Here is a 12,195-nt window from a genome sequence, read left to right on the forward strand (position 1 = left end):
GATCAAATCACATGGGGCAACATGTTTACCACAGAATTCACACAATTGGTACAAGAGGAAACATTTTTAATTCAAGATTAAATTCTCGCAGTACATTTTTTTTAAGTTGTGGCTTTAATAGAATAAAAAATCCAGTTTGGGATGAGCCTATTGTAGTTGAGCTCTTGTTAGTCTCTGTCATTTCATAAAAACTCCACATGTCATGTTTCCTCTCAAAGGAAATCTCAATGACAACTGCACCATGGGCACAACAATTCCTAAACTTTTAAATGAGCACTAACTAATCACAGCATAGAATAAAAATGACAATTGTAATCATGTATCAGATTTTGTGTACATGATGATAATCTTTGCAAAAAACACAATTTTTTCATTTAACAATAATGTTAATATCTGTTGATATCACCAACTGTCTTTGTCAAATTCACTCAGATTGTTTATTGCACATCTTTTTTGTTTTGGTAAGTGAATCACGTTGAATATGAGGGAGCTCCAGAGTCTAATAGCATAAATGTGCAAAATATATTTTATTGATGTGTCTTAAAAACATATCAACAAGCATTTTTAAATACCACTATCAATCATTTATCCAGGTCTGGGTCATAGGGTAGTACTAACCATACATGCCCAGACCTCACTTTCCCCAGCTGCCTCTTCCAGCACTTCTACCATTTGGTTTCCAGGCCAGTCATCACACATAATCTTCCCATCCTGCCCTGGTCTCCTATCTGTGGGACAAGCCCAAAACGCCTCATCTAAGACTCCAATGCAGGATGCATTAGGCGTCCTGATCAGATGCCTAATGCACCTTAGATGATTCCTTTTGATGGAGACCCTGTATGTGTCAGGACTCACCTTATTGTGATGAGATGTTAGATTTCAGGAGCAATGTTGTCAGGGCAAATGGTCCTGGGTGAGGGGTCAGACTAAGTGCAACTCAAAATCTGAAATCAGTCCATAAACTGATTTCTGAATATATAAACCTTACTGGAGATACCCAGGGACACCGGTGGAGACCCCATCCTGATGCTAGGTCTGGTGAGGGAGCTTGTTTGGGAGTGCCTGGTGACCAGGCCTTAACTCAATAGTGGTCTGTTCTTCTCTGGGCCAGTATTTGAACATTCAAAAGCATGAGGCTAAACACACACACAAGAAAAGCCAACAGTTTTCAAAAAGAGGCAGTCTTCCTTTCAGGTTCTAACCAGGCCGGATGGTGCTTAGGCTCCTGACATTGTGAATATTCAGAGTCGTGTGTTAGTGGCAGGATCAGACACATGCCAGTCATTACCACAAAAACCATCTGAGTGTGTTTATGTCCACAGAAGCAAGAAAACACATCTGAATACAGTGACGCAGTGAGTTAGTACACTACATACAGAGAACATAGTAATGCATTAGTGAGACATGACTTTAGGTAGAATAATGTTAAAACGAAACGCAGCTGCACAGTTACAGAGGCAGCATTGCATGTAATTGTTGTTACAGCCTCTATAAAGCACTGTTTGTTATTGTGAGGATTCCTAGAACCATTCAGGACACTGAAATTATAGAAAACACTAAGAACACACATACTCTTAAGTACTACAGCATGCAATAATAACAAAGTTACAGTCATTGACTTTTGTTTGTATACAGACTTAAAGGGATGAGCAGCAGTAGTGCTCAGCAGTGACACTGCTTTACAGCTTAATAAGAATTTGACACCCACTTGAATAAAGAAGAGCAGTGTATTATATTTCAACAGGAAAAAGCCACAGACAGTATTGCAAGATCACAGCCGAAGTCAATTTCCCAAACTAGAAAACAGCTTGTTCTTCAGTATAATTGCAAACACAGACAAATACATCCTGTTTTTCTTCTCTTTGGGTTCATACCCCACGACGTGGTTTTTATGTTTAAGCATAAAAGGCTTCCATGATGTTCCTGATGGCCACATCTGGATTTATTTGCAGTAACTGCTCTGCCAGTGTGCATTACAAGTCAGGCTCAGGCCTGCACTATATCAGAATCAATACTACAGCTACAGTTGCATCATTTTTTCTCATCCAAAGAAGAGCTTTGAGTGTCCTTCTCCTATTCCTGAAGACTACTTAAAAGCTGCCTAAAATACTTCAGGCTGTGCTAAGCATAAAAGTACTACAACTGTTTTTGCGTTATATCCTGTATTTCCACGTATGCTTGCAAATGGTTCATTGCACCCATTTTCCTAGCAGAATATAAAGAAATAAGGGGGTGGCTCAAGACTTTTGGACACTACTGCATGTTGCAATACAACAGTGTTAGGTCATTGTCCTCATTGTATTGATGATACAGGAATAGGAAATGTTCCTACATTTGAATTTAATTAGAGTATTGTAGAGTACTACACTTTATTTGAATGGAGATAGCCCACACACAGTTGTGCATATGATATACATGTTCACAAATCCATCGACATGGTAGCATATTAAAAATCTATTTTGAAGCTAGAAATAAGCTTAACAGTCACCGGCCTCACATGAAGACTTAAGCTACACTCAACACTTAATTCCCTACAGTTTTAAATATAGTTTTAATATGTGTTAAAGTCTTGCTAGAGAACAGTTAGTGACGTGTTAACAGACGGATTAGATATAATGCATCACTTGCATTTTATCAACTGGCATTTACAATTTTTACCAAACAGGGGAAGAAAAACTTTTAGAAAAACTCAATTTATGTCATTTTATTTAACAATTTTTTTCTCCACGAAACAACAAGACTCCAAGCAGAAGAAACCCCCCAAAACAACACCCACTGACAAAAAGAGGCACACTGTGCGCTTTTACAGACAAACTGTAAAACAACAACTTTATTTTTCTCAAAAGTATACTCATTACTAAACTGTGTAAAGACATTAGTCCCAGCTTCTCTTTTCATGTGCAACGACTGCAAGTGATCAAGTGCAACAAGTGTCAGCAACAATCTCACTGAAATATTTCTTTTCATTTTCAAGTTTTTCATTTGTAAAGTGACCTATAAATAATCAGCTTTTCTTTACACTACTGAGATTCAAACAAAACATTAAATCATTACAAACACTCAGGATGCGTCCTCAGCTTGAAGGCAAGCAGGCAGAAGCAATGACAGCCAGCATCTTCTAATACTAGACTGGTCTGGTACAGCTTGGAATTGACTAGACTGATCTGTATCCAAGTTGAAACTAGCCTGGATCGGCCCACTACAGCCTGATCCAAATGTGACAAATGGAATTTTCAGGTCAGACCCATCAATGCTCCCTAAAGAAGAAGTGACTCCAGTCTGTGCTGAGCTTTTACTGCCTTCCTGCTTTGTATCAACTTGTGGTTCAGTGGAGCAACTGATGCTCATCTGCGATTGGTCAGCATCCATTTTTGACTGTTGGGCTGGTGTCATCAGCCAGTGTGGCCGACTGTGCTCATTGGTCAGATGATGAGGCGGGTCCAGGGGAGAGCTGCTGTCAGAGGAGGAGCTAAAACGACAAAAGTTTTACTCTAGAAATTACACAACTGGCAGCCAAGGTTAACCAAAAAAACAAAACAAAACAAAAAACATGTTGATCAATTCTGACATTTTTATTTGCGGTACCCTCTGTCAAAAGTATTTCAGCCATTGTTTCAAGATCATATATTCTACTAGTACTAATATAGGTAAGAAAAAGACTTGCCTGATGAATGATGTCTGCAGAGAAGCAGAGGATGACGAGTAAGCTGGCTGGCTATTTTTATGTGGGCTTGCCATGGTAACATAGTCATCATGAGATAACACAGATGAGCTGCGGCTAACATGAGGGGACATGATCATGTATCCCAGTCCCTCCCTGTCGTCAATGGACTCCTGCATCTCACAGGCTGCGGCATCACATTGGTCCATCTTCATTTCCATGTCACTCCAAGTTTCAGAAATGGACCTATACTGAGATCTGCAAGGGCTGAAATTAAAGCTCGAGCTTGGAGATGATTCAGGATTTGTTTCGTCTGGTTCGAGGGGCTTTACACAAGACTGTGCAGGACTAGTCTGTATGTCAGGACTTCTGGGGAACAAGACTAAGGGACGCTGTGGTCTTACATTCACCATTCTGTTTCTGTATTTAGGTCTGCAGCGTTTTGAGGCCAGAAGGCCTTTATTCTGACTCTGACTGGAGACTGGAGAGCAGCTCAAATCTGGAAGAACTCGTAGTGCCCGAACTGCCTCCCGAACTGCCTCGTGAATATGCTGGGCCAGTATTCTGTTTCCTGTAAAGAACATATACACCAGGATGACTCACACTCTTTACTTTTATCCAGTCAGGCCTCAACACAACATTTTTTGTTTGTTTAATTACCTTGGTCATTTGTTTCCATCCAAATCTCTCCAGGACCATTTGGTGCAGACCTGCCGAGCTCCAAGTAGAACAAGCCCTCCAAGTGGCCAAAGCGGCGAACGCTCAACAAAGGTATCGTGACGGATGGCAAATCATTTCCTGCACCCACTCTCACCAAGATCAGAGATGTTGCTGTGAGGCAGAGCCGATTCTCACCAGTGAGGGACTTGGAACTACCCAGACCTCTGGGCTTCACCGTAATGGGCCAAACCTTAGACAATGTGAAAGAAACAGGTTGGAGCAAGACAGCTGGGAGGTCTTTTTAATTATTATTTTGAATTTGCTGAGGGTGTCAAAGCAGCCATCTGATGAAAATATGAATTCTGCACAGTCCTTTTTTTATGTTTAATCATTAGATTAGGTTTCTTTTTGAAGGAGGTACAGCACTTGTGTGGCATAAATGTGTCCTATTGAGAATAAGGTTGTCATATTTGCCATTTCTGATTGATTCTGAGTATCAGGGAAGCTACTCGCTTTGATCAAGATGTTATTAAATTCAGTATATTTAATCAACTGCTTATGATCTTAACTACAACCGAAAAGTGCTCTAACCTCTTTAAAGAAAGCAGCAGGGGGCAGAGTGCAATAGCCATCATCGTCTTCATCAGCCCCTTCGCCATACTCTTCATCGTTTTGCTCTTCCTCCATCAGTTTCTTAAGGGCTACATACCAATCCTCCTGCTCCTTCTGGTCCTCCATCACCAGCACCATGGTCTGATCCTTGGGATACAACGCCACAGTGTGGCCTTTCCGGGAACTGGCAATCCGGCTCACGCCAAGACAGCACCGCAAGTAAATCACTCTGGGGAATTAAATACAGTTAGATTTTAATGCTTCTTCAGATGAGAATGAAAGACATACATCCTATAAACCCTCTACAAACACACCTATTTTTGGACACATGTTTTGAGTATCATACTTTTTAAATTTAGGACTACCTGCTAATAGTTGAAATATTTTTAACTGTATTATTATTTAGAGATTTATAAAGAAACTACTAAAAACATCAATTTGAGGGTGCTGTATTACAGTACATTTTACAACAAACAAATACACTAGTATAATAATTTTGTACCACTTAATGTGACTTAATAGAAACTACGAGCCTCGGTTAAAGGCTTCACATATAAAGTCACTTTTACCGACCCTTGTTTGCTCGACCCAAACAGCGCAGTTTTGCCAGAAGACTTCTCCTTTGCCATGAACTTCTCCTGGCTCTTGTACCACTCGAGTCGGCTCGGCCCAGTGTGACTCCCTGCTCTGAGGACAAAATATCTCTTGTGGTTCCGCTCCAGCTTCCCCAGGTAACCTTGTTTCACCACATCAGTCTGCAGCCCAGACGAGGTCATGAGGGCACTGGCCAGATGGCCCAGAGGGATGGAAGTTTGACCGGCACAGAAAAGTTCCTCATACAAATGAGGCGAAGGACCCTCATTCAACTGACGGCTCCCAGAGTCTTCGTCATGCTCAATTTTACCATCATTCGAGAAAGGCTGCAGAGTTTTCACTGGCAGACATTTTTGGATGGAGCTGCTGTCATGACATGAAAGAGGGGAACAGGAAGCAGGTGGAGATTTTCTTTGGTTGGTGAACCAGTCGTACCCTTCTGCCATTTCATTCAGGACAACCTTTAAACCTGCTGCATGCAGAGAGGGAAAGTAAAAGTGGAGTTAATGAGATGACAGAGGCTCTACCAACAATATTATTAATACTTAATTTAAAAATAACAAAAACAACTCAGTGAGTTGTGGCTCATTTTATTTATTGCTTCTAGAATGGTGAACATTTACTTTATGATTTATGACAATATTGTAGTTTTGAATTTAAATCTGATCAACACAAGTCACTGTATCTTTGTCCCTGTTTAGAGTTAAAGTTTGATGATGTATCCCACAGGTGTGAATAAAAATAAATCAGATTTTACAGTTTCTCCAACAAAACAAACATCCTCCATACACTGAAGTGTTTTGTTCAGTTTCTAATTGCTGGGGCCCAGCAGAGTACCAGTCTGAATAGTTGTTTGTAGTGAACCAGACAGTTGTTTTGTTTTAAACTGTGTGACTTTTGAGCATTATTGTTGGCAAAAACCTGGGAAATTATGAAAAAAAAAGTGTGCAAAAACAAAGCAAATCACAGAAGGGGAATCAAAACTAAGAAATTAAGAGTAAACAGAATCACAAAAGTTCCGATGTTTCCTACGTTAACAGCGTGCAGGCATTCTGTAATCAGATTATGAGTTTGAACTTGGAGCTGATGAAGTTATCTTTCCTGTGACCACAGAAATCTGGTGGATAGATGAACTAAAGATACAAAGCTGAGCCAGGTTTTATTTATAAAAGCACCTTAAAAACAGTCACAATTACATATAAGAATAATTTTTTTTTTTAAAAAAAAGTGCAAGACACAAAAACATGGATTGACACAATAAAATAAAACAATAAAATAAACATTTCACACTTGGTCAAACGCCACACAGAAAAAGTGGGTCTTCCAAGCAGATTTAAAAATGCCTTTGAATGCAGACTAAGCCTACGTGTTTATTCTGGTTTCTTTTAATACTAAACTACTGTAAACTGCTTTTTCTCTCACTCAGCTGGTGTGTCTGCAGCAGCAGTGTTATTTTCGGTCTGTATTGGGCGTAACAGTTTCATATCTTTACTATAGCATAATTTTATCATCAATTCTGCTGCCAGTAAACTTCATTTTTGTGATTGGGTTAACTTAGCAATCTGATAACCAGCACTGTGTGCCTGTTCCCGCTGATTGTTGATGTTACACTAAAGAGAAGCCAGATAACAGAATGGCACCCTGGGTATGATGAACTCAGTCTTTAGTACAGGGACCAGATCACTACTGAACACTATCAAAACAAACAACAGACACTAGATGATGAGATTTTCCTTCATAAATCATTTTGAGCATTATCACAACTGCACAAGGTATTACAACCTACTGAATTCAGCTCAAGCTACTCCAAGAACTGCCTCTTAAACTAAGGTCTCTTTATGATGCAAGCTTTCAGCAGTTCAATATTAGAATGGATTGCTCCCTATGGATTTAAAGAATGTCTAATATGATAGTGGAGTTCAAAGCACACATACCAGAGTCATTCACAATACCCTGCAAATAATGAAACGTGCTATAGCAATGCATAGGGTGCGTGGGGTTCATCAGAGGGTGGGGGTAATAGCAGCAGTGAGGCTCTTAGGTTCATGGCCAAATGTCTCAGGTCAGCAGACGGTCAATGCAACAAGGTCCTCCACCCAAAGAGCGATTCGTTCCATTCTCTCCATTTTATAGCCTCTATAACGAAGGTCAGTTAGCTAAGATGATAGCAAAGCAGCAGGAATGTCCATTTCGTAACACAAAACAAAGCAAAAATATATTGATGACTCTACCCTGGAAACAAGCAAATAACAACTGACACAGAAAAGTAATAAAAAGATTTCTGGACACCGTTAACTAATTTGCCTGTTTCTTTTGGCATGCCAAGTTCTCCACAGAAAGTAAGCCTTAGGGGGAGAAAATCACTCAGTGCTTTATGTAAACGAAAAAACAGAAGAATAACCCGAGGGCAAACTACTTAGACTGCTAAAAACATGACTGTTCAGCTAATTTGTGGAGTAAAACCGTTTGCGTACAAGAAATGTGACAAATTACAGATTTTCGACGTAAAACAACTTTTTAAATGTACTAAAATAAAACTACACATTTGTGAATAGTACAGTTTAGGGTCTCACTTCGGAGTTAACAGCTTCTTCCCATCAGCTAGCAGAGTTATCCACTGTGGAGGTTTCCCACATTTCTTAGAGTGAAACTTACCTGTGGCAGGCAGCTATAAGTATAACAGCTGTAGGTACGCGCTTTCCCGGCTGCTTTCATAACACGCCGCTGTTTCCAAAACCATTTCACGTCACTCTCCGGGCTCAGTGTGTTTGTCTCTCAGCTGCTCCGAGATTCCAATCAGTGTGGCCTTCAGGGGTCTCTCGTGAAAAACACAACTGTATGAAACCATACAGTCCATGGTGGAAAAGAAAAGAAAAAAAAACTGGACAGATGCGTTGAAGTACAGAGCAAAGTCAATAGCTTGGCTGTATTGAGCTTTAAATCTGAGCTTTCAGTAGTATGAAAGTGAAAGTTTTACCTGGCTTAATCACCATGGTAAGCTATGCTGTGAATTAGAGGCGAGCAGATCGAAACAAATATAACCTGATACCGGAGCAGAAGCTTAAACTACAAAGCAGGATTTTGGCTTATGTAGGTAACTTCAGGGTTACCTATACTATGAAGGGGGTTCACTTCTCACAGGATTAAATCGCCATGGTAACTTATGCTGCGAATCAGAGGTGAGCAGATCAAAACAAATACTGCTTATTTCAGTTAAAACAAAGTCTATTGTATCGATACCAACATGTATTGGGTCGATACTAGCATAACAGGGCTGATATTTTGTTTCAATCCTCTATGTCCAGTATGTAGCCCACTGTAGCTGTACTATGAAAAATGTCAGAACTTTTTTGCACTGACTGTCACATCTATTTTATTTATAGCCTCGCTTTTAAACAATGGAAGTTAACACAAACTCCTTAAGAGACAGGTATGTTTACATTTCAGGTCTCCAAAAACCCCAGTTTCAAAAAAAACCTGAAAACCTGAGGTGTGTTTTGTTGTGTTAACAGTGATTTAGTGCTCATTAAAATGTGTTAAGAATTTGTAACTTGATGATTAATCTCATAAGTCACGACGCACTGCTCACCCAGACATAAGCTGCCTTTGTAAGATCAAAATATCGGTATTGGTACCGGCCATGTAATTACTTAGCATCCGATCAGTACCAGAAGTTGCACTATTGCACATGCCTGCCTTGAACCAAACCTGCACCAGAGCAGATTAAGATCTATCTTAGAGATTAACAGGTATAAAATCGCTGCCTACTGACCCATCAGTTTTACAGAATATAGTGTCACCATCCCTGGAAGATCTTTCAGATCTCTGTGCGTGACACCCTGATTAGAAGTTTTTTTCATTCCCAGATGAGCATCTCGTTGAATGTCTCCATTACGAACAACTTGCTCCAACCCTATACATATCAAATATAACACAGCGAGGTCGTGCTTTTCACATCAGACTAACCTCTTTGTGTGGCAATTTGCTTTGTTACCATCAGGGGTTTCCTTTATGACACATAAACTATGCACCAGTTAGAAAGATTTACTTTTCTCTTAAACATGAGCTACAAAATTTTGTAGTATTTCAAAAAAGAAATCTCGTAAGGTAAGAAGGAGTATTAAAGAGGAATTCTGTAGCACAGCAGGTGACTGATGTACAAATCCTTCAGTTATACTTCATGATTATACTTGGGATTGTAGCTGCTGTATTTAAACTTCCCCATCTCTGGGTGGACATGACTCTAGGAATATTCAAATCCTGGTTCCAGTGCCTGCATAGACTCAAGGTATCATCAGAGAGAACTGTGGCATGTGTTGTTCTCCATAATATTGCCTCTCTTAGCAGCACCCTGCCATATGAGTGGATGAACCTGGGGAAGAGGATCCTGTTCACCCTGAAAATGTTCATGATGCAAGAGCTGTCAGAGAAACCATTTGCTAAAATCGCTTTTCAGATTAGTTTACCCCACCCCCAGAGGATAAATGAGGACTCTTTATTCAACATTTTATTTGTTCTTCTTTATTTCCTACAAATACAAAACCAACCATTATCATTTGTGGATTTATCTGAGAGTAACCACCTGTAACATGTTACCCACCTCTAACTGGTGCTCCAGTAATTCAATTTCCAGATCTGTCTTTCTAATCTGACGATCCAAGTATGTGATTTCTTTGTCAGTTTTCGTCATTGTTTGGATGAGGTGCATTTTGTAAATTTCTTTAACTGGTAACTGTAAAATGTAAGAATGGCTTGAAATGTATGCATGGTGCAGTTTAAATAAAGCTATGAAAATGCAGAATGGCATTGAACGTCTCACTGTGTTAATATGTGCTGGGGTAGTTGATGGAGCTTCCTCTTGATAATGTTCGGCCTTGCTCTGTTAATTTAAAAGATAAAAACATGAATATGAAGGTTGTTTTCCAGTCATCGTCATCACTTCACTGCACATTTCAAATACAAGAACACACAACTAAAACATACCTCTACTGTCATGGTGTGTACCTCACTAGGTCTATCTGGTTCTATCTCAGCAGATAATGTATCCTTATCGTCATCTTTGTCTGCTTCCTGTGATGAAGAGCAACATTCTGTTTTAGAAACCTTTCTTTAGAAATATCTCAGGAGCACTCAGTCACCTACTTACAGATGGAAGGGATGGATATGCTTCTGCTGAAGTAGGAGTCTCATCAAGGCCATCAGCAACTGTTGAAATAAATATGCAGATGTGTTATAGCACATGATGGCATTATGAATAAGTCAGCAGGGAACAGCATTCCTAAGTAATAAAGACATTATGGAAAATGCATGTCCAAGCTAATACTAGTAACAAGGATCAGTACTGCACTGCTGATGAAGAAATGTAGCTACTGTTTCACCAAATGCACTGAACCTTTAGTTGAGACAATGCAGACAGAAATGATCCCATTTCAAACACTTGTGATTTGTAATTTGTAGTATAACTCACTATGTACTTTGGTCAGACGTGGCCAAAGAGTCTGGCTGAGATGGTTCCTGAAGTATTGCTTCTTTTTAGTTATTTTTTTAAAGAGATATAAATGAATTCGATTTTTTGTTTGTTTGTTGCATTGTATTTGAACCTTTATGCTTTGTCTTTTACTTCACTCAGTGATTCATTAAATTTTCATTCACTTTTTACTTTCACTTTAACACTTAAAACTGTTGGCACTAAAATTTACTTGGTTATGTTTATAAAAAGGAAGGAAATGAGAATTTCATCCCACATATTCAAATTTCATGTATGTGTGTGCTATAAATAATTACATTTTATGCAGACACTTGCGCTCTGTGGGGTGACGGGCTCAGCCACCGGGCATCCAGTATCCTTACTCTTGGAAAACTCTTCTGCCTCAGTCAGCATGAATGGAGGTGCCCCTTCAACCACTTTGCGAGCCTCTGCCTTCTTTCTGTTAGCTAAATTGAAGCCATATGTTAATCTGAGCAGGATATTAGGCCTGTGGGTTTAAAAAAAAAATTATGGACTCATATACAAAAGAAAAGGTGGGCCTTACCTGTTTGAACTATGTTTTTATATTTCATTTTCAGTTGCTGCCAAGTCCTTTTTGTTCCCGTGGGATTGCACCTTAATTAAAATTATGAGTTAAAATTCGCCTGTAAATGCATCTCAGGATTCACATGTATTTTCTAGTATTTACCGTTTCAACTCACGCATTTACACGCGCTGCAATTCTCTCCCACGCCAGTTCTCTCTCCTTTGCTGCTGCAGCCGTGTTGCCTTTCTTGCTAAAAATGTGTTCGTACTCTCCATATACACTCAGCAGAATATCTATTTCAAGTGGGGTGAAGTAAGCCGAGCGTTTTCTCTGCCCGGTTTCCATGGTGAATCATAGGCTTTAATTTAAAAAGCCTATGATCCATAGGCTTGGATTTAAAAAAAAAATGGTATCACGCACGTGCTTACCTCAGGGTGGGCATACTCAGAGTTGATTAAACTAACTCTGATCAGCTGTTCTGGACGCTCAGCGTTTATCAATTCGGAGTTTCTTTTGAGTTTGTTGATCTCCCTTCCTGGATAAGAGCCCTGCTATACAGTCTTCTTCTTCTTCTTTTTATTATTATTATTGTTGTTGTTGTTGTTGTGGAAGAATTGTGTGTTTGTATTCAGAGTTACGTCATGTATTTCTATG

At 39.5% G+C, this 12,195-nt stretch overlaps 2 protein-coding genes across 6 annotated transcripts; both read right to left on the reverse strand.

The window, feature by feature from the left end:
* Window positions 1–2,520: 2,520 nt before the first annotated feature.
* Window positions 2,521–8,490, reverse strand: LOC146360698 (uncharacterized). Of its 4 annotated transcripts, none has more exons than XM_084922697.1 (6): window positions 8,183–8,490; window positions 5,507–5,996; window positions 4,913–5,162; window positions 4,322–4,571; window positions 3,665–4,232; window positions 2,521–3,469 (listed from the first exon to the last, which is right to left on the reverse strand). In XM_084922697.1, the coding sequence occupies exons 2-6, from the start codon at window positions 5,971–5,973 to the stop codon at window positions 3,061–3,063; spliced, it is 1,944 nt and encodes a 647-aa protein (XP_084778823.1). In that variant the 5' UTR covers window positions 5,974–5,996; window positions 8,183–8,490; the 3' UTR covers window positions 2,521–3,060. The 4 variants fall into 4 exon arrangements, with proteins under 4 accessions (XP_084778823.1, XP_084778821.1, XP_084778822.1 ...); XM_084922695.1 differs by having other exon boundaries at window positions 5,507–5,999; window positions 8,183–8,489; XM_084922696.1 differs by having other exon boundaries at window positions 5,507–5,999; window positions 8,101–8,190.
* A 1,574-nt stretch (window positions 8,491–10,064) lies between these two features.
* On the reverse strand, window positions 10,065–11,892 carry LOC146360699 (uncharacterized). Of its 2 annotated transcripts, none has more exons than XM_084920543.1 (6): window positions 11,717–11,892; window positions 11,560–11,630; window positions 11,312–11,461; window positions 10,674–10,732; window positions 10,511–10,597; window positions 10,065–10,406 (listed from the first exon to the last, which is right to left on the reverse strand). In XM_084920543.1, the coding sequence occupies exons 1-6, from the start codon at window positions 11,884–11,886 to the stop codon at window positions 10,092–10,094; spliced, it is 852 nt and encodes a 283-aa protein (XP_084776669.1). In that variant the 5' UTR covers window positions 11,887–11,892; the 3' UTR covers window positions 10,065–10,091. The 2 variants fall into 2 exon arrangements, with proteins under 2 accessions (XP_084776669.1, XP_084776668.1); XM_084920542.1 differs by lacking the exon at window positions 11,717–11,892 and having other exon boundaries at window positions 10,065–10,259; window positions 10,347–10,406; window positions 11,560–11,684.
* Window positions 11,893–12,195: the final 303 nt, after the last annotated feature.

Source organism: Perissodus microlepis, chromosome 23 (assembly GCF_051167445.1).
Source record: "Perissodus microlepis isolate ML-2025 ecotype Zambia chromosome 23, ASM5116744v1, whole genome shotgun sequence".
NCBI lineage: Eukaryota > Metazoa > Chordata > Actinopteri > Cichliformes > Cichlidae > Perissodus > Perissodus microlepis.

Excerpts from the sequence above, each read along its gene's own strand:
- LOC146360698 (XM_084922694.1), bottom strand. The coding sequence starts at position 7,531 with ATGAACCCCACGCACCCTATGCATTGCTATAGCACGTTTCATTATTTG. Across the intron at positions 5,163-5,506 it reads TTTGGGTCGAGCAAACAAGG|AGTGATTTACTTGCGGTGCT; the intron begins GTCGGTAAAAGT and ends TTAATTCCCCAG. Across the intron at positions 4,233-4,321 it reads GATGGAAACAAATGACCAAG|GAAACAGAATACTGGCCCAG; the intron begins GTAATTAAACAA and ends TGTTCTTTACAG.
- LOC146360699 (XM_084920543.1), bottom strand. The coding sequence starts at position 11,886 with ATGGAAACCGGGCAGAGAAAACGCTCGGCTTACTTCACCCCACTTGAA. Across the intron at positions 11,631-11,716 it reads ATTGCAGCGCGTGTAAATGC|GTGCAATCCCACGGGAACAA; the intron begins GTGAGTTGAAAC and ends ATTTTAATTAAG. Across the intron at positions 10,407-10,510 it reads TACACACCATGACAGTAGAG|AGCAAGGCCGAACATTATCA; the intron begins GTATGTTTTAGT and ends TTAAATTAACAG.